Below are 23,476 nucleotides of genomic sequence, written 5' to 3'. Positions count from 1 at the left end.
GCGTGTGTTATCTCTAACGCATATCATTTTAACTTCGAATTAGTTACACAGCTACACGTTACACACATGGCATTATTTATCAAAGCTACATGCGAACACACGTTGTATTAAAGCGACAGAGAGATTCTCGATAGAGAGACTGGGGACTTTTGTCATGTCCGAAAGCAACGTTTTCGAAAGGTCGTCTACTTCTGCTCGCCGCAAAACAAATCGGGTAGCTCGAACTTCAATGGGAATATGATGAAAATCAGTGGAAAACATGGTATGAATCGCATCTCAAAAGCTCATCACATGTCTCTCAAAACGTTTGTACATCCTTGACATGTTTAATCGAAAAAAATGTTTAATCGAACTTACGGCTTCCTGCGTAATTAGTCATGAAACAAGAAAAGATCAGACGTTCGTTAAATAGTTAAACAGTTATAGACAGTTCGAGGCTCTTCGAAGGTCGCTATAGTGAACCACCGTGCACTCGATCGTTGTCAATCGACAATTCAATCGCGCACAAACAGCCGAATCGAATGAAGGTAAGTATATGTATAGCGGAGGATGCGAGATAAAAGAAAATTGAAAATCGTGGAGGCGAATCGGATTGCGGCCGAGGCCGCGATGAGCGATCGTGAAAAACATCGCTTGATTCGGAAAAAAATCGTCGCGGGATATACTTCACCGCGACGTGAATGTATACGCGGTGTAATTGTACAGCTCTCGCGCGAAAGTGAAATCGCTCGAGACACAGCGGCAAAGGAACGGTGTAACCGGTCATTAAACCGTTCACCGTTAACCAAGCTCACTCGCGCTCTACTGACCTCTCTATGAGTTTACGCATCTCCTCGGTGGTCATGCCGTCCTTGCCGCGAGCATTCACTGAAATAGAAAAACACACGGCACGATTGACACAACGATTAAACTACTACGACAACACGTAACATGCAATTTGTGGAAAAACTATATAAACGATTAGGATTAAAAAAGACAAAAAAAAAAAGAAAGAAAAACACATAGTCCGCAGCGAGTCTTCCTCATTCGCTCGACTCGCCCGCCATGCGATACGTCCGCATAATGGAGCCGCCGTTACGCCTAATAATGCTTAGTGCATATGAAACGAGCATCAGTAGTAGAGCTGAGTCAGAGCGAGATCGTTCCTCGAAGAGGGAGCATGTCGCCGGACCGGCAAGATTCGTGCGGGAAAGGGCGAGTTTTGCCGACTTTCCCGTCGAACCGACTGGTCGAGTCTCAGCTTCATGGGTCTCCCCCGTCCGCTCGTTCTCCAAGCTCGTCGCGAATCTTTCTACTGACCGCCGTAGTTGCGGTTGACAAGCTGATCGCGATCACACTCGGCCTCGCTGATCTCGTTGCTCTCCTTGCTGTCGTTGAAGCTGGAGTTGTTCTGATCCTGGTGGTTCCGCGGTGGCGGTGGTGGCGGTTCCGGCGAGCCGGAGATGGGAAGGTTGCGAGCCGAGCCTACGCTGCGACGTCCGACCGATCCGCGAGATCCGTAGTGATCGTACGGTGCGCCGTACTGTGACCCGTACTGCGACCCGTACTGGTCTTCCTCGGGAGCGCAGTTAGCCGGGTCGTCGTACTCGGGTGAGAAGACATTGTGCGTGCCGCTGCCGCCTCCTTGGGATGGCACTCGAGAGTAGCGGCCGTTTTGACGAGGCTGCGAGGGAGAAATCGGTCGCGATTTTAACGGTTGAATTATTGATAATTGCTGAATATGGCTTGCAAAAAGTAATAAATTGTTGCAAATATCAAGGGTCAAATTTCAATATTTGTAATACAATAAAGTACGAATAAATAATGGGAATAAATGTTTAAATACGCGAAAGAGATGCAAGATACCATAGACTGAGATCCAGAGCGGCTATGAGCAGAAGCGTTGGTCGGATGTCCTACGGGTGGTCCCATAGTGCCAGAATGGCCGTTGCCTGGATGCGGGAAGGTCTGGAATTGCATAGCTTTGCTCGGGTCCATTTCCTCGCGGAATCCTAATAGATGGAAGGTAGCGTACGGGCAGATCTCATCCTCCATGCCTGCAAATGAACAATCAACCAGGGTAGACTCTGTTGCTATGGGTGGAAAATCTACGAGACATTGTTGAACAATAAAGATTGCTATAAAGATTGCCATTAAGATTTTCCCGCGTGTAGAATTTATTACGACAATTCAGCTTGATCGAGAATGGAATCGAAAAAAATTACTCATCAACAATCCTTTCCCAATATTGATTCTACATGCGTCTTCCATTCATGTTTAAACGAGCAAAGAAATTTCTTTTACTCACTTTAACGTTTCTTCTTTCCTCGATTCTCATTCTATATAAAATCATTAAATCTTCGAAAATTGATCATGCTTATTAAAAATGTGTTTAAGTAAACTTGAATTCATTAACGCTCGATCATCTTATCAATTATTTACGTAATCTTTGTTGTGTGTGCTAAAACAATGCTATATATTCTTCATTTAAAGCTTCCGTTTCGATATTCATTGTCAGTGCTAAAAGTCCACAGCACACGTTATAAACAGATTTTAATTATAGATTTCCAGCACTGTAACTGTGCTGGAAATATTGAATGTAGATGAATATTGGAATGTAGTCACAGTCATCTAAATTTCTATCTATTTAAAATATTCAAAATTCCTTTTATTGGTCCTGAAAATTTTAAAATTCGATATGACGATAACGAGCATAAAAACTTCTGTCTTAAAAAAGACAATGAGTGAATGTATGTATAATAATTTCTCCTTATGTGATTCGTGTTTATTTGTCGGCGTGCTATGAGCGCAGGCATGCGGAAACGTGCAAACATCGAGAAACGAGACGTGCCGTTAAAGTGATACAAAAGGTTTCACGAAACGAGGTTCGGGGAACTTACGAAGACCGGCTGGGACGAGCCAGCAACATCGCCGGCTCCGGCCTGCGATTATCAGTCTTGTAGGGCGATCGGGCGAATCCCGTACTGCCCCCGTTAACCAAAATTGCTAATACCAACCTCTGTGCGAAAGACCGTCCGCGCTGCCCAAACGTGGTGGCGGTGGGCATCTCCTGTTGGGCGCGTAGTGACTCAATTCCTCATACATGTGTCGCCTCGGATCCCACGTCGAGTGACTCCTTATCGAGCCAGTTCCACCTATCGAACACATACTACAAAGGTCGTACGACACGCTGGCGCCTATCAAGATTTATTCCCGCCAACTAACAGCCCTGTTCTCTTTCAAAACTCTGGGGAGAAGGTGTTCTTTATACTTTCTCTTTTTTTAAGGTGATGATTTAATACGCAAATTGGTATAGTGGACACTCGTTAGGCACCAACGGCGTGATAAGCGCAAACAAGTAGGAACGAATGTTATATGTCTTCGCTGAAGGGACATACAGACTCGGTAACGTATATATAAGAACATTTCGAAGCGTGGCGAACGTAAAAAGAAACTGGCAATGATTGTGTGTATGGGTTCTGTCTGGCCTGGGGACTTCTGTCGTCTGACACTGACTGGGAGCCTAACGTTGTATGTGCAAATCTCGATGTGTAACCCTTGAGAAAAGATGAAAGAAGGAACTATCGTGCCGATGCGACAACAACTGGACAAGTCGAAACTGGACAAGTCTAAAAGGTAAGTGTTGGCAGTTGTGGCTTACTTATAACTGTACCTCGCTTGATACGATCGCAGGTGTTGTAATTCGAGCCGGGAACAGGTGGAAGCTTGCGATTCGGTGGCGCGATATATCCCAGTTCGTCGCGGAGATCGGATCTACGTTTGTCCAGGGTAGCACCGCCAACTCCGGTTTGCTGATAGACTACGTCGTCTGAAATAACGACGCTTGATCCAGTAATTGTGAATGCGCGTGCTTCTCGATATTTCTGATTATATTGTTGATATATTACATTGACTACATATGCCATCACCCACGCTTGTAAAATAAAAGAAAAACATAGGAAGAGGAAAATTATTAAATGTTATTAATGGAGAGGATTTCAAGACTAGGGTGGTCGACGCGTGGATCGATCGTCAGGAAATTAATTAATATTTCGACAATTAAAACAAAATAGTAAACATTTCATTTCCCGATGAACCTCCACCGTCTTTGTGCGACCTCTTAACAAGTAAAAGTAATTAAAAAAAATTTGTATACATTGTCCCTCGTAATATTTCTCGTCGGCTGAAGAGATACCTCGCAGCCGTGTTTGTTCCGGGCCTCGAGTTCGTCTCGAGAGCGCCACGCAAATGACAACTATCCCTACTATTATGACAACAACCGTCGCGCCGACCGGCACCACCACGTTTACGTCGAGCCAGCTGGGTAACCACGGGAAGTATCGTCTCACATCCGTGGTGTTGTCGTTACCGCTATTACGTACGGGAGGTGCGATCGTGCCTGTTCGAGAAAGAAAATAGACGGATAATGATTACCTTTATCGCTATTGTGACCCTTTCCCCTGAGAACGCAGATCACGATGACGGCAACGATTATGACGAGTATAGCTGCTACCACGGGTACGACCAGATTTAAGTTTGCCAAGAAAATTTTTATCGGATCTTCGTCGTTGCCACCACCGTTCTCGTCCGGTAGCTCGCGGGCCGGTGCAATGGTGCCTGGAACAGAAAACGTTTCGGGCAACCGTTCAATCCAGCTACCATTGGCACCGGCTACGAGGCGCCGCTGTACAGACGTATACCCCGTCCATACTCACCGCCAGTCACCGTCAAAGTCGCGAATTCGTACTCGGCCACGGCGAAACCGGCATTATTGTGAGCCGTAACGCGTAAATGGTACCAGCTTGCGGGATCCAGGTCCAATACTACGAAGTTACCGCCCGGCTTGACGTTGTTCGAGACCTGATTCCATTCCTGTTGCAGCCTGAAGAATGCAAAACATGCGCATTTTAACTTATCGTCCTCGATATCGGACTGGACGTTCGTCATGTCGATTATCTTTTCATCTTACTTCTTCTTGTGTTCAACAACGAAGTACAACATGGGGCAGCCACCGTCCGACCAGGTGCTCAAGTGCAGGGAGATGCTATTCGTGGATACCTCGATGAATTTCGCAGCTTCGGGGATGATTGGTTTGGAACCCTTCGTGCGCGTGTTCAGAATGTCCGAAGCATCGCCGGTTCCAATTCTGCGAGAAAATTCGTGTCGTGAGCACCAAATTTCTTATTACAAAAATTAGCTTTACAATTCTGACTGATAATGTTACCCGTTATAAGCTGTGACAAAGATCTGATATCGAGAACCGCACCACAGATTCTCGAGAGTATATTTCTGCACTGTGGAACTAATCTGAACGGTTTCCCAATCGCCAAACTCGGGTTTGAAACTGATTGTATAGCCGTGAATCGGTGCATTATCATTGGGATGAGGACGCAATTTCATCGTCAAAGAGTTGGTAGTGGTAGCGGTGAGGGTGACTTGCGGCGAGTGCGGAGGTGCTGCAAAAAATTAATTTTAATATAGTCGATAACTGAAATCAGCAAACAGAATTTCATGTGTCAAAATATATATCAAAATATGTATACCGTTTACGACCAGCTGATGAGTCACGGTGTCGTGTCCAAAAGAGTTTTCCACATAACAAGAATATTCTCCGGCGTCCGCGCGGTCGACTTCCTTGATGAATAGCGATCCCTCGGGTAATTGCCTCAGTCGGTCGCTCGGTTGAAGAGTAGCGCCTCGTACTTTCCATGTTACTTCCGGTGCGGGTACGCCGACAGTGAGACACGGCAGCTTGACGTCCTCTTTGTATGTTGCGGTGAATTTGTCGTCAAACGATGCTATCTTGGCCGGTACTATAAAGTACGTGTAAAGTATATGAAACTTGGAATTTTTTGATTAATAACAAACTCTGAAAACTTGTAGTCAGTTGACGAATTTAATTTATCGTACATAGAAATTTTATTAGGCATCAAGAGCCAGCTCCAACCGTTGAAGGCGTTTCTCTATTTAATTGTGTTAATTTATCGTAATTAAAATACGAATTTTAAAGAAATTAAGAAATAAAAAATTACCTCGAACACTTGGCGCTAAGGCTACAACCTTGGAAGCTTCACCTTCGCCTATGTTCGTGCTAGCGGTCACCCAAAATTCGTATCTACGTTGTTTATCTAAGCCAGATGCTTCGTGAGTTAATTGGTTCGGCGGTACTTTCTGGCTGGTCGGCTCCTCTGCGTTGTCCGCTTTTGTGTAAACGGTATACTGAGATATAACTCCGTTAGGCTGGCTGGGCGGACGCCATGAGATAAGAATGGATTCCGTGGACATGACTAGAGCCTTGATAGCGATGGGAGCTTCGGGTGCTGAAACGTAGACACGGACAATGTAGCATGTTTCGAGAAAATGTGCTTTTGTACATTGAACGGTTTCTCAATTACCATCCTGCTCAGTCTGGCAGTGAATCGGTGCGGACTTAACGCCGTCTCCGCCGGATGTGAAAGCGAGAACTTGCATGCTGTAGTTGGTGTACTTCTTGAGACCGTGCAGGATGGTCTCGCTGGAAGACGTGATCTTGGTGTCCTTCGTATTCTCGTCGTACCACGTGTCGGACGGTCCGTAGATGACCTAAAGCAAATATTTAAAGATGCTGCTGCAAAAGGTTTTATGCCTCCGTCTCGAGTCGCGTTTTTACTAACTTTGTAGCCGGTGATAACGCCGTTGGCCGCGCTGAGTGGCGGCGACACCCAGGACACTCTGATAGTTTGGGAGGTGAGGGTCGTGCAGGTGGTGTCGTGGGGCGGTTGCTCGGGAACGCCTTCTGCGGTGTGCTGTCGGCGTTCCTCGCTCATCGGCCCGGAGCCGACCTTGTTGAATGCCTGAACGACCACGCCGTACTGAGTGTAAGTCTTGAGATTCGCGATCTGCAAGTGATGCTCCTTTATGTCCTCCTTGGAGAAATCGACGGTCTCAAACATGTACGGTTTGTCCGACGACTGTCTGTATCCAACGTAGTAGCCGAGAATCTCACCGTTCCAGTCCTCGCGCGGAGGCGGTTTCCATGTTACCTGATAGAATTTACATTTATTGTGATGTGATTTACATACGAATATATTCCCAAGCGACTACAACACCATTTCTCAATACCTTGAGCGTATGCTGATCAAGAGCATCCACTTTGATGGAGCTTGGCGGACCGGTAGGTGCTTCCTCTGCGGTGATAATGGTGACCGTGTCAGACGGATCGGATGTGCCAATTTCGTTCTCAGCGACGATTCGTAGGTGATACGTGGTCGCGGGTCTTAGATTGTACACACCGGCTACGTTCTGTTGCGAGCCAGGTACGAGCACTCGGTCAATATCAGTCTCCCAGGAGCCCTTGCTGATCTTGTACTCGATAACGTATCGCTTGATCGGGCTATTTCCGTCGTAAGGTGAGGCCCACGACAATTGCACCGAACGTCCTGATTTATCCAACACTTTGAGACCATACGGAACTTCCGGCACCTCTATAAGCAAGACACATAAATTGGATCGTGACTTCAAATGCTTTATCGTTTTATTAATAACGTGTTCTTGTATAATTATAACCAACCTTGTATAATCATGTTAATGCTAGTATCATCGCTACCGAAGGCATTTGTGGCTACGCAAGTGAACAAGGCAGAATCGCTCCTTTCGGTTCGTTTGATGCTCAGGTCGGACAGCACTCCGTTGGCCAAGATCTCTTCGCGAATAGTGTAACGAGAATCGGTCTTTGTATCCAATCTCTTGTTGTTCATGTTCCATAAAATGCCGATTGGTTTCTCCCCTTGCGCCTCGCATTGCAATACAGCTGGTTCTCCACGACGAGCCGTCTGATTTCTTAGTTTAATTTCGAATTGCGGGGGAGCTGAAAAGATATTGCAAAAGGATGTATAAAAACCGCAGTAGAAATTACGGTAAGACAACTGCAAAACAATTAAATATGAAATACCTTGAACCGAAATGAGAATAACAGCTGATAAGCCGGATCCAATTCCGTTAACAGCCTCGCAAAGATAATAGCCTTCGTTCGTCTTTTGTATATTGTTAATGGAGAGGGTACCATCTTCCACGCTAATGTCAGGGTTGCTCAATTTCAAGTCGGTATAATCTCCCGGCGTATCCCCTATAAGGTGGAATCAGACGTGTGTAGTTAGCGCACGCATAAGTGGAAAGATTCGTTATTTGTCAGACTGCGGTTGCGAGTGCACTTACCAGCAGCTCTCTTCCATGTGACCTGAGGCTTGGGGAATCCGTCGGCTTTGCATTCCACTCGTGCATCAGATCCTTGAGCAAATGCCTTATCGGTAGGCTCCAGGATCCAACGAGGCGGTACTGTTACAGAATAAACAGATTAGCCGCGATGTACTTTTGCGCACACGCGGAATTGTGCGGTATCCAGGAGCCAGTCGCTTGAAAACTCGAGTCGTTTGCTTTTCAGAAATCTTGGAACTTATTATTTCTAATAATAAAATTCTTATTTAGATTTATTTTGGTAATCAAGTGTAATCATTACACTAGCTACACTAATGAATAATTATATCGTTTGCTGTCTTCAAGTTCCATGAAATCTAAAATATTAACAATAAAGAAATTAGACAAAAAAGTGAATTCTTGAATTTCACCAAAATTAAAAATATTTAATTAATAAGATTGAACGACCAAAGACGAGCACTATAACTGGTTGTAAAAATTACTTTATTAATTGATTTTCTAGTATAAAATGCAAGGAAACTAGTTTCGATCCTTACTAGAACTTTCTCAAGGATCGAAACTAGTTTCGTTGCGTTTTATACTAGAAAATTAATTAATAAAGTCATTTTTACAACCCGTTATAGTGCTCGTCTTTGGCCGTTCAATCTTATTAATTATTGTAATTATTAACGAGCAAAATTTAATAAGAATTTTTTAATTATTTATTTATATTAAAAATAAATTAATATAAAATTGCTGATTAGCCGTTACATAAATATCAAATATTAAATATTTTTAATGCTATTAAAATCGACGAAGAGACTCGAATTACGGCAATTTTGTTGCATGCGGAACAAAACGCGACACGCTCCTGCTACTGCGATAAATAGAATGTACGGCATGCGGGATTCTGAGGTGATTATGCGGGTATCTAATGCATGAAACAGAGAGATAGAAAGTAAAAGAGAGAGAGAGAGTGAGAAAGGAGAGGCATGCAAAAAGAGAGACTATACGGATTCGGCTCTGAAGGAGCCCAACGGCGAGCATGCACGAAGCGCTATCGAATTTGTACTCGAGCACGGTGCATCATGCTGTACCGCGTTTACGAATAATACTCGATTACGCTCGTTCATGTATGTGAACGCATGCATATTAAATGTCTACTCTACGCTACATACGCGTCTACAAAATGAACAAGGCAAGATGTGTGGTGAGAGGTGATGAGAGGGTGAGGAGCGGGCGGGGGGAGGGCGGGGGAGCGTGTTTGGGGGAATCCATTCGTGAATATGGAGCGGTGATGAATTGATCGTGGGGTGAATTCTGAGATGTGGTTGGATGGTCGGTCGGTCATCTTAGTACAAGGACGCGTTTTAGCGCGATTGGGGGGGTACGGTGAGGTATAAATCGACACTCGAACGTACACGAGACGGATAATATGCGCAACTTATGCATGTGAGACCTACGCAATTCTGCGATCGCAAAAGTGGCATTTAGAAACACGTCTCCGTGCTATGGGAAACGGCGAACGCGTAATTCGTGAAGGATGTAAGAAACGCGAGATGAAACTCGCGAAAGGATAAGTACATCCTCGCGTTACTTCGCTGCGGGGATGATCGAAGCCAATGTAAAAAAAGTCGCACAAGAGCGGCTGACGATGAGAGCAAGATATAACGAGGCGGCAAAATAAACGAGGGAAAAGGCCAATACGGCAAAAGCTATACTGATTCTCGGAGCACGAGGGAATTCGGATTGATCTTGCTCTTTCGCTGGCTTGAAAGACTGGCGGATAGTAAAGAGGAAATTACAGCGGCGAGAAGTAAATGTAAATAGAGTCAGAGAAAGAAAAAGAGAGAGAAAGAGAGAGAGAAAGAGGAAGAAACAGAGAGAAAAAGTGTGAAAAGAAAGTGGCAAGACAGCGAGAGAAAGAGTGTACGCGCGAGAGAAGGTCGTCACCGGCGACGAAAGCAACGTTCTGTGTACATGTTGGGCTGAGCGCGAGCTCCAACCAGCTGAAATTCCAGAAAGCTTTCGCCAACAGGGGATAAAACACACGATCAGCGTCACAGCAACGATGAATAAAATGCAACCAATCAAGCCTGCACTCAAATACTCGCGCGGGACCTGCGCGGCCGCGTTTTATTTTATTTTTCTTTTTTTTTTTTTAATTTCATTCCGAAACTTCGCTCAACCATCATTATCAATTATCAACGTCATGTTCATTCTCAGTGCTCCGTTCTTTACTCTGGACCTAACCGTGGACTCGTAAGGTTGCCTCGTGGACCGCCCTGCCCGACGGATTACTCGCGATACACGTGTAATGTCCGCCGTGCTCCCATGTTACCGGCTCGATCAGCAGTATACTCGTCCGTGGGCCGAGTTTCCCGACGCTGAATCCCATGAACTGCGACAACGGTTCGCCCTCGTGGGTCCAGGCGATCTCGATCGGCGTGTCGCCTGTCGGCACCATGCATGCCAATTGGGCGGCCTGCCCGGCATAGATCGGCCGGTCTCCAAAATCGAACGGTCTGATCTGTGGTAGGACTGCAACGGAACGGCAGATAGATCCCATGCTCCCGGTAACGATTCTTCATTCCGGTTTTTTTTTTTTTTCATCGCGATCGACGCGAGCGACCGCGGTCGATCGTCCTGTCATCGTCTGTGCGCACGTTTTTCCTGTAATACGGCTCTTCCGTCTGAGAATCTATAACGTCGCTCACTGCTCCTCATCTGTATTCGTGGCGTGCTGTATTTTATTCACCGTAGATTGCACGACAAATAATCGATGGCGCTAAACTAATTGCAATTGGAAGGAATCGAGACTGGCAGCCCTTCGACTAAATCGACTGATGATGAGATAACGCTTCGGTAATCGAGCTATCGAGATGAGAGAAGGGGATGCGGAGTGACAGAGAACGTGGCAGAGAGTGAGAGACAGTTCTGGGCCGGGAGAGAGTGGGAGAGACACGGCTCGTCTCGTATAGTAATCGACGCCACGTATTCGATTCAAACAGTCGTGGGCACAAACTACTCTCGCGCCTATGCGAATCAGCTAAACAGTTTAACCTCGTTACAAGGAAGACAACTCTCTATAGATAGAAGGGAGGAGTATGCGTCGAGCAATGCAGATTTCCAGACACACATATCTCGTATAATATCACAACAGTTAGGACAGACAGATTGGAGATTTTACGTCGTACGTGAAAGCGGCAGCAAGGGTCGGTTAAAATCTAACATATCGAAAAAACGCTCTACTGATATAGATAAATATACAATATATAATTAGTCTACAGCCGAATAAAAGGGGTAAACGTACCACTGCTTTCCGCTCAAATAGTAACACGCATACAAAACGGTAGTACTCTCACTACGCGTACGCCCGTTAAACACCATCATCATGCCGCGCGGTTTCGCTTTGTGTCAAAGAAAATATATATATGTATATATATATATATTTTTTTTTTAAATAATATTTCGTTCTCTCTGTTTTACTGGATGCGTTTTTTGTGATCGTATGCTCGTTTTTCTCTGTACCGTTCACTTTCAGATGGGCGCTGTGCCGAGCACTGCCCGCTGGATTATCGGCGACGCAAGCATACTCCCCGGCGTGCTCCCCCCTGACAGCGGGTATCGTCAGGGCCGAGACTCTATCCCCCAACGCGGTGATACCCACTCCTTCGCCTACCTCTAAATGGCGGCCCTCGAACAACCACTTGAGCGAAATCGGCGTGTCCCCCTTCACGACCGCGCAATGGACGATTATCAGATCGCCGGAGTTGGCCTCGTCGAACGCGAACGGCTGCAGATGTGGAACGACTGCCGGGAGATAGAGAACGGACAGAAACTAGAGACAACAGGCAATAATAGACGAAAGGAGAGAGAGAGAGAGAAAGAGAGAGAGAGAGAGAGATAGATAGATAGAAAGAGAAAGAGAGAGAGAGAAAGAGACACGCGGGCGAGAATGAACGTCTCGCTTATCGAGGCGAATCTGCGCCGCGTGAGATCTATGTAAGACGCGTTACCATCGGGCACGATTAGCCCGCAGTTCCCGTAATCATAACAGCCTGCTCTCGATGTCTGGCCGTATCCGCAAAAATGGCGATCGCAACTTAAACAGTTTATCACACGAGGATAAGAGCGCGACGGATATTTGAGCGGAAAATCGATTCTGATAAAAACGAGTGTCTACGGGAAGAATTAAGCGGCGGTCTAGGACGGATCGGGCAAGCTGCTTTTGGGTAGAGGAAGAAGGGAGATTCGCAGGAATTTCAACGAAATATCGAGCAGACCCTTGCGGATCACAGTATGCACCGTTCACAATGAGATCGGCCGAGAGCTCGTGTCTGCCGGCAAAGTTTTCCGCGACACACGTGTACGTTCCAGCGTGGGCCGCCTGGACGGATCCTATGCTCAGTATGGCGCCGCGTCCGCCCAGATCCACGATCGAGATTCCGGAGTGCGGCGAGATCGCATGACCGTTTAAGGTCCAACGCAGCTGCAAGGGTGGATCACCCTCGACCACTGCGCACGGTACCGTTACTACTTGACCGGAGTTAAGCGGCTCCTCGCCGAACGAGAATGGCAATAATTTCGGAATGACTGGAAGAGAGAAAAGAGAAAAGAGATCAGAAAAGGAGAAAGAGCGAGACGGGGAGTCTTGAGGCCGCAGGCTAGATCGGCGTGGGCGAAGCAGCGCGATTATTAGATCCAACGACGGGAGGAAGCCGTATTTATCTCGCGAAATGCGTCCCCCGCTTCTTATTCGTCCTCTCTTCGTTTCTTCTCGCTTTAAAGTCCGTGTTATGGCGAGCGTGTCGTTCTTGTACTGTATGACGCTGTATGTTTCGCGATGCTGATTAATAAAATCAAAAGAGAGAACTGGCGTGTGTAACCAAGGAAATTGAAAAAAAAAATGATGTCACGTTCAGTAGCAACATTCGGTTCGCTAAAGTGACAGTGACGGGCTCTAGAGAACACAGACACACGTCGTGCTACGAATACGAGAAGCGCAGATACATGAGAAACTCAAGAGAAAAATAATGTGGGTATAAAAATATATGAAACGGGGACGAGGCCTCGGGAGAAATTCGTGGGAAGTGCCGGGGGAGGGGCGGATAAATCAGATGAGGGATAAATTTGGACGAGAGGTGGCTAAATACTGAAATGCGAATCGCGGCCGTAGACTTGTCGAAAGGTGTACCATTCACGTCCAGAACGGCCGAATGGGAGACCGATCCAGCCGCGTTTGAGGCAACGCAGGTGTACTCCCCGGCGTGTCGCGCAGCTACCGATTCGATGGTCAGTTGTTTGACACGCTTTCCGGTATCGGACACGATCACGTCGCCGTGATAAGATTGTATGGGACGGCCGTCGAAGGTCCACGTGATCTCCAGTGGAAAATCGCCTTTGGTCACCACGCACTGCTCTGACACCAGATCTCCGGCGTTAACGGGCTCCTCGCCGAAGGAGATCGGTGCTATCTGCGGGGAGACTGCGATACGAACAAGAAGATAAAGCATACGACTCGAGAAAAATGAAAAAAAATCACGTTTCTCTGCGAAGTACGATAAATATATATTTGGATTTCTTCTCGCTTTTTGAAAACATGAAGAACAGCTATTAAGACTTTTTTCTTGAAGTGTGAGATACGAGGGGAATAAAATCGAAGGTTGCTCAGGTTTTTCATGGTTTTCATGAATCGATATTCAAGAACGGATTCCGATAGCTTTGGCGATTTAAATTTGTTGTTGGGAAGGATATAGATTTTGAAATACTTTGCGGGATAAAGAGTGCTGGCGGTGACACTACGTCTTGACATGCGGCTTTTTTTAAATACCATTGACCGATAAAGCGGCGGAACGGCTGACGGATCCGACCAGATTGCTCGCGACGCAGCTATATTCGCCAGCATGACGGGCAGTCACAGATTCAATGGTCAGGACGGATGTCTTTTTCCCGGTATTTGTGATTATCACATCCGGATGAGTGAGACGCGTAATAATTTCGCCATTGAGGCTCCACCGTATTTCGATTGGTAGATCACCCTTCAAAATGCTACACACTGCGGAGACTTGCTCGCCCCAATTAGCTGGTTCTTCACTGATAGAAAATGGAGCGATTTGCGGGGCGACTGAAAACAATCGCAGAAAGTGATCAATATAACGGTATATATATAAAATATATATGAACCTTTTTTTGCAATTAATCTGAATCATGGAATTACATATGCATCGTCGAGCAAACGTACTCCGCTTCCATTCTTCAACAATTTTAGGTACGTGTCTTTGCTAAACCTTCGTGTTCGTACGTTATCAATTGCCAATTATACCTCACGCGACGGAACGGTTTTAGAGGGGTGTCGTGTTATCGCTTGTTGCGCGAGGATGGGAGAACAAGTTTCGTCTAGGTACGATATGCTTGCAAGCAGAATCTCCAAGCTCAATCTCTCGATCGCAGGCGAGGCACTTCACTTCATGCAATGCCAGTACCGTTCACAGCCAGGGTGGCGGAGTAACTCGTCCCGCCGGCAGCATTCGAGGCTGTGCAAGTGTACTCCCCGGCGTGTCTCGGGCTCGCGGCCTCGATTGTCATTAGACTGACTCGCTTGCTGGTGCTCGATATCGATATATCTCCGTAATTCTCCTTGGTGATAGGTTCGCCATTCAGCGCCCACGACACTTCGATCGGCAGGTCTCCCTTCACGACCGTACAGACCGACGAGACCGCCTCGCCCCAATTCGCGGGCTCGTCGCTGATCGAGAACGGCGCTATCTGCGGAGCGACTGAAAACGATTTTCCAAAGTATGACAAATCTATTTACAGACAAACCCGTCGAGTTTGAACACCTGCGCGTACCATCAGTAACTGTACACCAATATACGAGAAAAACTGTTGTAAAGATGCCTATCGGAGAATATTATATAGAAAAACGTTCTTTTAACATTTACCAATCTTGTTATTTGTATCATTACTCGTATTATTTTATACTTTCCTACCAGTACATTTCTATCGCTCTACATGCTTCTCTTCATACAAATAATAAATTAAAATTTGAGAAAGATATAAGGATAGTCAAGCTCAGTGAGATAATATTCGCGATGCCGTTCGCTTCGAGGCACCATAACGTGATAAGACTGCGACAAAATTTCCGCGGTCACCGCGAATGCGCGATAAGGCCAGACGACAGACAGACAGACACGTCCTCATCGTACTCCCCCGTACTCGACGAAGCGCGAGGGAATGTTGAAAAGATTGTGAGAGCACGGGTGAAGAGGTTTTGAAGGGGATGATGAAAAAGGAGGGACGATTTTGTCTTTGCCCGGCGAAGGAAGAATAGCCGAGACGCTGTCGCACGTAATTGTATATGCACGTGTGTATACAACACATGCTGCGCGGGTGTGTTACCGTTCACCGCTAGAGCGGCCGTATGGCTGGAGGCTCCGGCTTTGTTCGACGCGGTGCAAGTATACTCGCCGGCGTGTCTAGCCGCGACAGCATCGATCGACAGGACGCTGAGACGCTTGCCCTTCGTGATAGAGAACTGATCGGTACTCTCGGCGGATATCGGCTCGCCGTTGAACGCCCAGCTAATGTCCATCGGAAAGTCCCCCTTGAGAATGGAGCAGGTCGCAGAGATCGCCTCGCCCGAGTTTACCGGCTCGTCGCCGAACGTGAATGGGAAGATCTGCGGAGCAACTGTGCGATCGCGGATCGCGCGTGAGAAGCTCGCATGTGTAAATGGCATCCGTCGGTCGGCGAAATTCCCTCGCGCGATTCTTACGGTCTCTTTTCTACGCTCTATTATTACACGCGAGACGGATGTCGCGAGAACGGCGATTAGGAGGCAAGGGTATGTCGTATATCATGAGATTAAGACAATGCGATGAAGCGGGTTTGATGATGATATTGATGATCTATGAATCGCAGTGATGGATTTAGGCAGGTGCTGTAACGACGTTTAGCTGGCGTGCATATGTGCTTCTGGAGGTATGTAGGTACCGTTGACGGAGAGGGTGGCCGAGTGGCTGACGTTGCCGGCTCTGTTCGTAGCTACGCACGTGTACTCGCCCGCGTGCCTCGCGGCCACGGACTCGATGCTGAGAGCGCTCATGTGTTTATTTATGTTCGTGATCGTGATATCGGAGTCGTGCAAACTAATCGGTTTGCCGTTAAACATCCAAACGATCTTTACGGGGAAATCGCCTTTTATAATGGAACACGTCGCCGAAACCATTTCGCCCCAATTCGCCGGTCCGTCACTGATCGCGAAAGGCCCTATGTGCGGCGCAACTATAATATTACAATAACAGTCAGATAGATAAATTCGCACAATCGTTAGATTTAATTTTATCCAAAAGAACAAAGAATAAATATTAGACTCTTATGATAATTAAATAGTAGCTTAGATTGCTTAGAAACGTCCTGCAGAATCAGTTCTTTCAACGACGCGTTTGAATTGTTCCTATAATATCGCTAAAATGCAAGGAAAGGATTATCGACGAGATTTTTCAACATCAAATTGGTAATATTCTTTTTTCGCGCTTCCGCACGAAAGAAAGGGATTGAAGGAAATCGTGGGAGTAGAAAACCGCTCTGCACATGCATATAATATAGGACGAAGGTGAGAAAAGCTACACAAGACGTGGGAAGGCCTTTGTACCGTTCACGGCAAGTGATGCGGAATAACTCGTCCCACCAGCAACGTTGCTAGCTGTGCAGGTGTATTCCCCGGCGTGGCGCGCCGTCACAGCATCGATCGTAAGCAGGCTGACGCGCTTGCCGGTACTAACTATCGATATGTCGGGATGATCTCGAGAAATTGGCTCGTCGTTGTGCGCCCACTCGATCTGGATCGGGTGATCGCCCTTCAACACCGTGCAAGTTACGGTGATGGTATCACCCCAATTTGCCGGTTCCTCGCCGATCACAAACGGCATGATTTCGGGGGCAACTAAGGACATGTCTTAATTACGGCCCTATTCTCCTTTCATCAAATTCTGAATGCAATTTCTCGCCAAATTTTTATACAACGATATATATCACACCTAAACTTAATGTACGATTGTAATAGAAAAGATCTATATGTATACTTGAATCTCTCGCTTCAACTTGTCATGAGCACGGGCCTGTCACTTTCGTTAGACCTGAGAACGCGAAGGAGCGTGAGGACCTCTTGGGAGTGAGGGTGTGAGTATAGTATCAGTGTCAAGCTACATGAGTGGAAGACTCATACATGCACTGTAGAATTAATAGAGACTTCGAAGAGCATATGGTACCATTGACGGCCAAGGAAGCGGAAAAGCTCGTCCCACCGGCAGCGTTAGTGGCTACGCAAGTGTACTCTCCGGCGTGGCTAGCCGTAACGGCGTCGATCGTGAGCAGGCTGACGCGTTTGCTGGTGACGACTGTTATATCGGAAAAATCGTGTGAGATCGGCTGGCCGTTGAGCGCCCACTCGATTTGTATCGGTTGATCCCCCTTCAAAATGGTGCACGTCGCGGTGACCGTCTCTCCCCAATTCGCCGGTTTCTCACTGAGCACGAAAGGCGCTATCTCCGGAGCAACTAAAGCGAACAAACGACCGATCGTGTAGCGACTAATCTACTGCGAAATATACTGACGCAACGCTGGCAAGTACGGAGTACAATTTAACACACGTCTTTGCGATCTGACAACGCCCTGAAGATCGCGATTGACCATCGACGACGATTTTAGGGGGAAGCGAGGGAGGAATGATAATCACGCGGATAATGGACGATGATGGGATGTGAAAGAGAAATGCGCGGGAAATCTCTCGGACGTGTACCGTTCACAGCTAAAGTCGCTGAATAACTGGTCGCCCCGGCTTTATTCGACGCCGAGCACGTGTATTCTCCTGCGTGTCTCGCGGCCACGGACTCGATGCTGAGGATGCTATTCTTCCGCGTCGTCGCCAGGATATTAACGTCCGAACGATCTGGCCGGATCGGCTCGCCGTTCAACGCCCATGTGATCTCGATCGGTAAGTCACCCTTGAGGATGGCGCACACCACGGAAATGGAATCGCCCCAGTTGGCTGGTTCCTCGGCGATAGCAAACGGTGCGATTTGCGGTGCGACTGTAACGGGTTTTTACATGTTTTTTTCCCCTCTCTCTTTTTTTTCTATAAACCGTCAATCTGCTTGACAACGTAATTACCTGACGCGGCAAGATCAGAGAAAGATTTGAAGAGGAGAAGGAAATGAATAGAATTATCAGAATAGCTGCCGTTATTTCCTTCTATTAAATGATTACGCGCGCAAGGGGGAGGAAAAGGCGAGGGAGAATAGGAGAGAACAACGAATTCCAAGACCAACATTCTCTTCTAACGATTATCGTAGATACCATTGACTGTCAACTCCGCGGAATAAATGGTCGCGCCGGCAGCATTGGAGGCAACGCAAGTGTAAGTGCCTGCGTGACTCGGACTCGCAGAATCTATGGCCAGCAGGCTGTTCCTCTTGGTAGTGGTCACGGATATTCGATGATTCTCCTCGATAGGTATTCCATTCAACGCCCACGTGATGCCCAACGGGGTGTCGCCGTTAACCACCGTACAGACCGCCGAGACGGAGTCACCCCAATTCACCGCCTTGTCGGCCATTTCGAAAGGGGCGATGCGCGGCGGTACTGTCAAGGTCACAGAAAAGCTACTTCACACTGAACCGGAAGCGGGAACAAGGGAAATGACTCGTGAGAAAATTGCAGAACGTAAAAATCTCGGCTCTTCTAGACCGTTTTTTCACGTTCTTTCTTGAGATGCAATAATTTGCTTGAAAGCTTGCCAATGTAGAAAATTCAAAGGAATACAATTGATATTTCATTGAAAATTTCAACTATTGATACACGATCGTTACATCTCAAAGCTGCGACGCGCATTACCGCGTACACGCAATCTTTCCTATAGGTGCCACAAAGCGCTAAGAAAAGCATATTATAGCCCGGTGTTTTGTGCGTCCAACCAACCACCCAACCGTCATTGATTCAAACTGAACAGGCATACCGTTCACCGAAAGAACCGAAGAGTGGGTAGCGGTCCCGGCCGTGTTGCTCGCAGTGCACGAGTACTCGCCCGCGTGTCTTGCGGCTACCGATTCGATCGTCAGTTGGCTGATCCGTTTGCTACTCCTGCTTATCACTATGTCTGGATTATCGTAATTGTGCTCGCCGAATGCGCCGTTCGCGATGTCGATCACACGCCCGTTAAACGACCAGGTTATATCGATAGGCAGGTCGCCTTTTATCACGGCGCATTGAACGGTCGCCATCTCCCCCGCATTGGCAGCTTCGTCACCGAAGGTGAAAGGCGCCAGTTGCGGTGCGACTGTAAACCGCGAAGGGCACACTCGTGAATCACACGTGGGAGCTTCCGGAGTGGCGCCCGCGAACACTCGCGGCAAGATAAACGGGAAATGTTACGGAATCAAACTCAGAGAATCAAATTGGATGACTCATATAAATCAGCACTTTTGAATCTTCAGAGGGAAAATTGAGGGAAGGGATGAGGAATAATAACGATACTTCAATAGTGGACATCGAACAACATTGTAACGATATATAAAGCAATACGAGAAAAGACTCAAATAAAACAAGAACGAAAGAAAGGAAACGAAAAAAAAAAAAAATACATGGACCATCATTTCGCTGTCACTGCGGGATGGACCGTGCGTCGTCGTCTCCGACGATAATCTCGCTGCTCTAGAAGTACGTACGTTGCGCATGATTATCGCTTTGACGACGACAGTGAGCGCGAAGAGCGGTGATTATTCAATTGGTTATATTACTGCGGAGATAGAAGAAGTTATACAAAAGGGTAACGAAATTGTATATATATATACAGGTGTGAGGCAGGTACGTTTCTTTTTACATATACGAGCGCGGTACCGTTCACCGAGAGTACAGCGGTGTGACTGTCGGATCCGGCGGCATTGGTCGCAGTACATTTGTATCTTCCAGCATGTCTCGCCGCCACGCTGTCGATGCTCAAGAAGCTGACCCTCTTATTGGTCACGATATTAACGTCCGGCCGACTCGAGTCGATCGGGATGTCGTCGAAGGTCCACATCAATTTTACGGGGAAGTCACCCTTGACGATCGTGCAAGAGACCGACAGCATCTCGCCGGAGTTGAGAGGATCGTCGCCGAAGGAAAACTGAAGGATCTGTGGCGCGACTGCGCGAACGACACGGCACAGGCGGGAGGGTATAATATAAGAGACAGAAAATGTGAAAGTGATCGGTGACGGGATAAAAAAAATGTGTATAAGTGAATGTTATATAAGTCAAAAATCTTGTTGCACACTTTTATTAATACAACAAAAGAAAAAAAAACAAATAAAAATGGTGAAATTTTGATTATGAATTTGTTAGTAACATTCGTAACAGGAAATAATAATTATTAATTAATGGTGTAAAAGAAAGTTGCGTTTTCGTGTTACATAAGTGTTCAGTGATCAGCTATACAGTCAATCGCTCGCTTGAATGATGCTTCAGGAAAACGAGAAAAGATGCATGATAGACACGGGACGAGCATTCATTTCTTCCGTGAGAATCGATTGCATGTACCGTTTACAGCCAGATGAGCCGTATGTGTCGTGGCACCGACGCGATTGGACGCAGTGCAGGTGTAATCGCCGGCGTGTCGGGCCGCGACTGATTCGATAGTTAAGACGCTGTTCTTTCGGTTCGTGCTGGCTACTACTATGTCGGTGTCGCGACTGTCGATTGGCGTTCCGTTAAAAGTCCAGGTTATTTCGATGGGCTGATCGCCCTTGGTGACGGAACAGGTGACTGAGACCAGCTCGCCCCAGCTGGCCGGCTCATCCCCGAAAGCGAAAGGCAGTATTTGCGGGGCAACTGGAAAGAGCGACTGGGAGAAACGAGACAAGAAAGAGCAAGTGTCGGTTCATGATGCGACGCGATTTCCTATTCGCGTAATTCGGAGGCTTGATTATAATATCTGTTTCAGCAAAGTACGACATGGACTGCTAGATGAGGTTGGTATGGCGGTGGATGTATATATCTTGTTTCATCAAGAAATCTTTCGGCAAGGATGATGGGTGGCTCGATGGATAAAGGAGGGAGGGGGAGGGGGATACGTTTGTGATGATAATTATGTACAGTATAGCGGGCCTATTGCAACAGGAACTGTGCGGAGGGGATTAGGGTCGTACCGTTGACGGTCAAAGTTGTCGATCGACTGACGGAACCGGCTAGATTCGACGCGGAGCAGGCGTACTCCCCGGCGTGGCGCGCCGAGACGCCGTCGATGCTGAGGGTGCTCAAGTGCTTGCTGATTCTGGTGACCGTGATACCCGTGTCTTTCGACGTGTCGATCGGCACGCCGTTGAACGACCACGCTATGTCCATGGGCATGTCGCCCTTCAGGATCGAGCAGGGCACGGACACGGAGTCTCCCCAATTGGCGATCTCGGCATTGAAAGCGATTGGTAGAAGCTGCGGCGCGACTAGAGGTGTCGTCAAACAAACGATCATGCTTCATTACCGAAAAAAGAGTGCAGCGGCGTCTGCGTATAATCGTGAATTACTAGCTCTCTCGTGGTGGCTAGCTAGCAGACCACCTGTGCGTTGGTCAACTACCCATCGAAAATGATCGCACTGAAGCTTTCGGGGTATTCAAGTAGTAGGCAGTGGACTTCAACAACATCGACGCGGAGGAGGCGTGACAAACGAAGGGAAAACATACGGTGCTATTTGCAAGGTCTGTGTGCAAGGGATGAGATACAAAAGGAACGTGACAAAACGCAACTGAAGAGTAAAAAAGACTGTGTTCTCTAGGAACAGACAATCCCGAACCATTGACGGTGAGGACGGTCGAGTGGGACGCCGTTCCAGCCGCGTTTTCGGCGGTACAAACGTACTCCCCCGCGTGTCTCGCGGTGATGACCGAGATCATGAGCATGCTAACGCGATCCGCGACCTTCTTCGCGAGTACGCCGGAGGAACCGCCCATCTCTTCGCCGGGATAGCTCCAACGTATGTTCAACGGCAGGTCGCCGCTCGACACGATACACTGCAGATTCGCAAATTCCCCGGCGTTCATCGGTAGCTTCGTGAACGCGAACTCCTGAACGACCGGCGGCACTGAAGATGGAGGAGCGATGTATGGATGTGTATACGATTACACGCGATTTCGCGTCAAATGTGCCACGCTCGTGGATATCATAGGCATATGTCACTTTTAAATCTCGAACCGCGGCGGAGGTACTCCGACTGCGCGACTTTCGACATTACATTGAAGATGTGCGCGCGATTTTCTTTCTCAATTGACAGAACGCTGAAGTCTGATTCTGTTCGAGGTATGTAAATTCGATTATCAATGCCGCGGGGAAACTTGATATCTTATCTCATTGTCAGCGTGAAACAATGCCTATAACACGCACGGACGCGTGGCATTTGTCGCTACGCGAGACGACGACTGTCGCGCGATGGGAGAAGAGAGATCTGAATTGAAAACAAGCGCATCAGAGAGTTTTCTTACTAACGATTCAATCGGCCACCGCCATACCAACTCCCAGACTTTCCACGAATGCGTATATGTCCTCTCTGTGGATCGACGTACGTTTGCTCTACGTTATTAAATGATGGCGTCGGCAACGGGATCGTCCCCGATCGTGCATTTCCCGAATCCGTGCCCGTGTCCTACAGTCGCACCTTTTAGAATCTACGACACGTTCCCTACACGCGTGTGAACGACACCCTCAATAAACAATTCGCCGGATACCTCTGGCTCGGTATCACCACAATCAATATGGGACGGTGCGACATAACAAAGTTTAGTGGTGGCTATATATAACAGACACGACACTTTCCGCTGTAAAGAGAGTAGCTGCAAATAAACGTTTGCTATTCTAACATTATCAACATTTATCTCGTTGACCGGTCAGTTTATGTTGGCCGATAGCTGCAAATATAGATATATCTTTTGTTTTCGAAAATGTTCAGACGACATGTTACTTAAACAATTAATTGCTTAACAGAACATTAATTGATTAATCGTTCTGCGCATATTATTGCGTTTATTATTTATGCTAAATGTATTTAGGATTATTATATTAAATATATAATAGAGAAAGAGAAACGTCTCTTTGATTCACAAATATTCTGTTACATTCAAATTTTCATCATAAAATTTTTATCATTATTAAAAACAAATTTTTTATTAAAATCCTCAATTCTCTTAAATGTCTCGAAAATTTTTTTACTTTGAAAATATTATTAAATTTTATAACGTTCGATCTGAATAAAAAATTAATTTTATAAAATTTGAATATTATGTTACGCGAGGAAAT

At 46.8% G+C, this 23,476-nt stretch overlaps 3 protein-coding genes across 3 annotated transcripts in view; all 3 read right to left on the bottom strand.

The window, feature by feature from the left end:
- The window catches only part of LOC105457826 (Down syndrome cell adhesion molecule-like protein Dscam2), a 32,787-nt gene that overhangs the window by 2,026 nt on the left and 7,285 nt on the right, over positions 1 to 23,476 (bottom strand). The window contains exons 5-23 of the mRNA XM_011702720.1: positions 19,362 to 19,489; positions 16,808 to 16,970; positions 8,173 to 8,292; positions 7,910 to 8,083; positions 7,529 to 7,825; positions 7,081 to 7,442; positions 6,633 to 7,001; positions 6,375 to 6,561; positions 6,012 to 6,299; positions 5,523 to 5,792; positions 5,204 to 5,435; positions 4,949 to 5,125; positions 4,695 to 4,861; positions 4,414 to 4,596; positions 3,611 to 3,808; positions 2,997 to 3,134; positions 1,846 to 2,036; positions 1,300 to 1,663; positions 810 to 867 (exon numbers count right to left, since the gene is read on the bottom strand). Coding sequence (XP_011701022.1) covers positions 810 to 867; positions 1,300 to 1,663; positions 1,846 to 2,036; positions 2,997 to 3,134; positions 3,611 to 3,808; positions 4,414 to 4,596; positions 4,695 to 4,861; positions 4,949 to 5,125; positions 5,204 to 5,435; positions 5,523 to 5,792; positions 6,012 to 6,299; positions 6,375 to 6,561; positions 6,633 to 7,001; positions 7,081 to 7,442; positions 7,529 to 7,825; positions 7,910 to 8,083; positions 8,173 to 8,292; positions 16,808 to 16,970; positions 19,362 to 19,489 — 4,066 coding nt within the window. The remainder of the gene's footprint in view (positions 1 to 809; positions 868 to 1,299; positions 1,664 to 1,845; positions 2,037 to 2,996; positions 3,135 to 3,610; positions 3,809 to 4,413; positions 4,597 to 4,694; positions 4,862 to 4,948; positions 5,126 to 5,203; positions 5,436 to 5,522; positions 5,793 to 6,011; positions 6,300 to 6,374; positions 6,562 to 6,632; positions 7,002 to 7,080; positions 7,443 to 7,528; positions 7,826 to 7,909; positions 8,084 to 8,172; positions 8,293 to 16,807; positions 16,971 to 19,361; positions 19,490 to 23,476) is intronic.
- LOC105457301 (Down syndrome cell adhesion molecule-like protein Dscam2) lies at positions 20,929 to 21,679 on the bottom strand. Its single transcript, XM_011701908.1, has one exon. It carries the CDS (start codon positions 21,657 to 21,659, stop codon positions 21,297 to 21,299), a length of 363 nt encoding a protein of 120 aa, XP_011700210.1. The 5' UTR covers positions 21,660 to 21,679; the 3' UTR covers positions 20,929 to 21,296.
- On the bottom strand, positions 21,737 to 23,365 carry LOC105457311 (Down syndrome cell adhesion molecule-like). The gene has a single exon (XM_011701920.1). It carries the CDS (start codon positions 22,225 to 22,227, stop codon positions 21,757 to 21,759), a length of 471 nt encoding a protein of 156 aa, XP_011700222.1. The 5' UTR covers positions 22,228 to 23,365; the 3' UTR covers positions 21,737 to 21,756.

Source organism: Wasmannia auropunctata, unplaced genomic scaffold (genome assembly GCF_000956235.1).
Source record: "Wasmannia auropunctata unplaced genomic scaffold, wasmannia.A_1.0 LD336103.1, whole genome shotgun sequence".
In the NCBI taxonomy this organism is placed as follows: domain Eukaryota; kingdom Metazoa; phylum Arthropoda; class Insecta; order Hymenoptera; family Formicidae; genus Wasmannia; species Wasmannia auropunctata.
The sequence above is the reverse complement of the archived record's forward strand: the minus strand, read 5'-3'. Positions and strand labels throughout refer to the sequence as shown.

Coding starts and splice junctions, on each gene's coding strand:
- LOC105457301 (XM_011701908.1), bottom strand. CDS start 21,659: ATGATCGTTTGTTTGACGACACCTCTAGTCGCGCCGCAGCTTCTACCA.
- LOC105457311 (XM_011701920.1), bottom strand. CDS start 22,227: ATGAACGCCGGGGAATTTGCGAATCTGCAGTGTATCGTGTCGAGCGGC.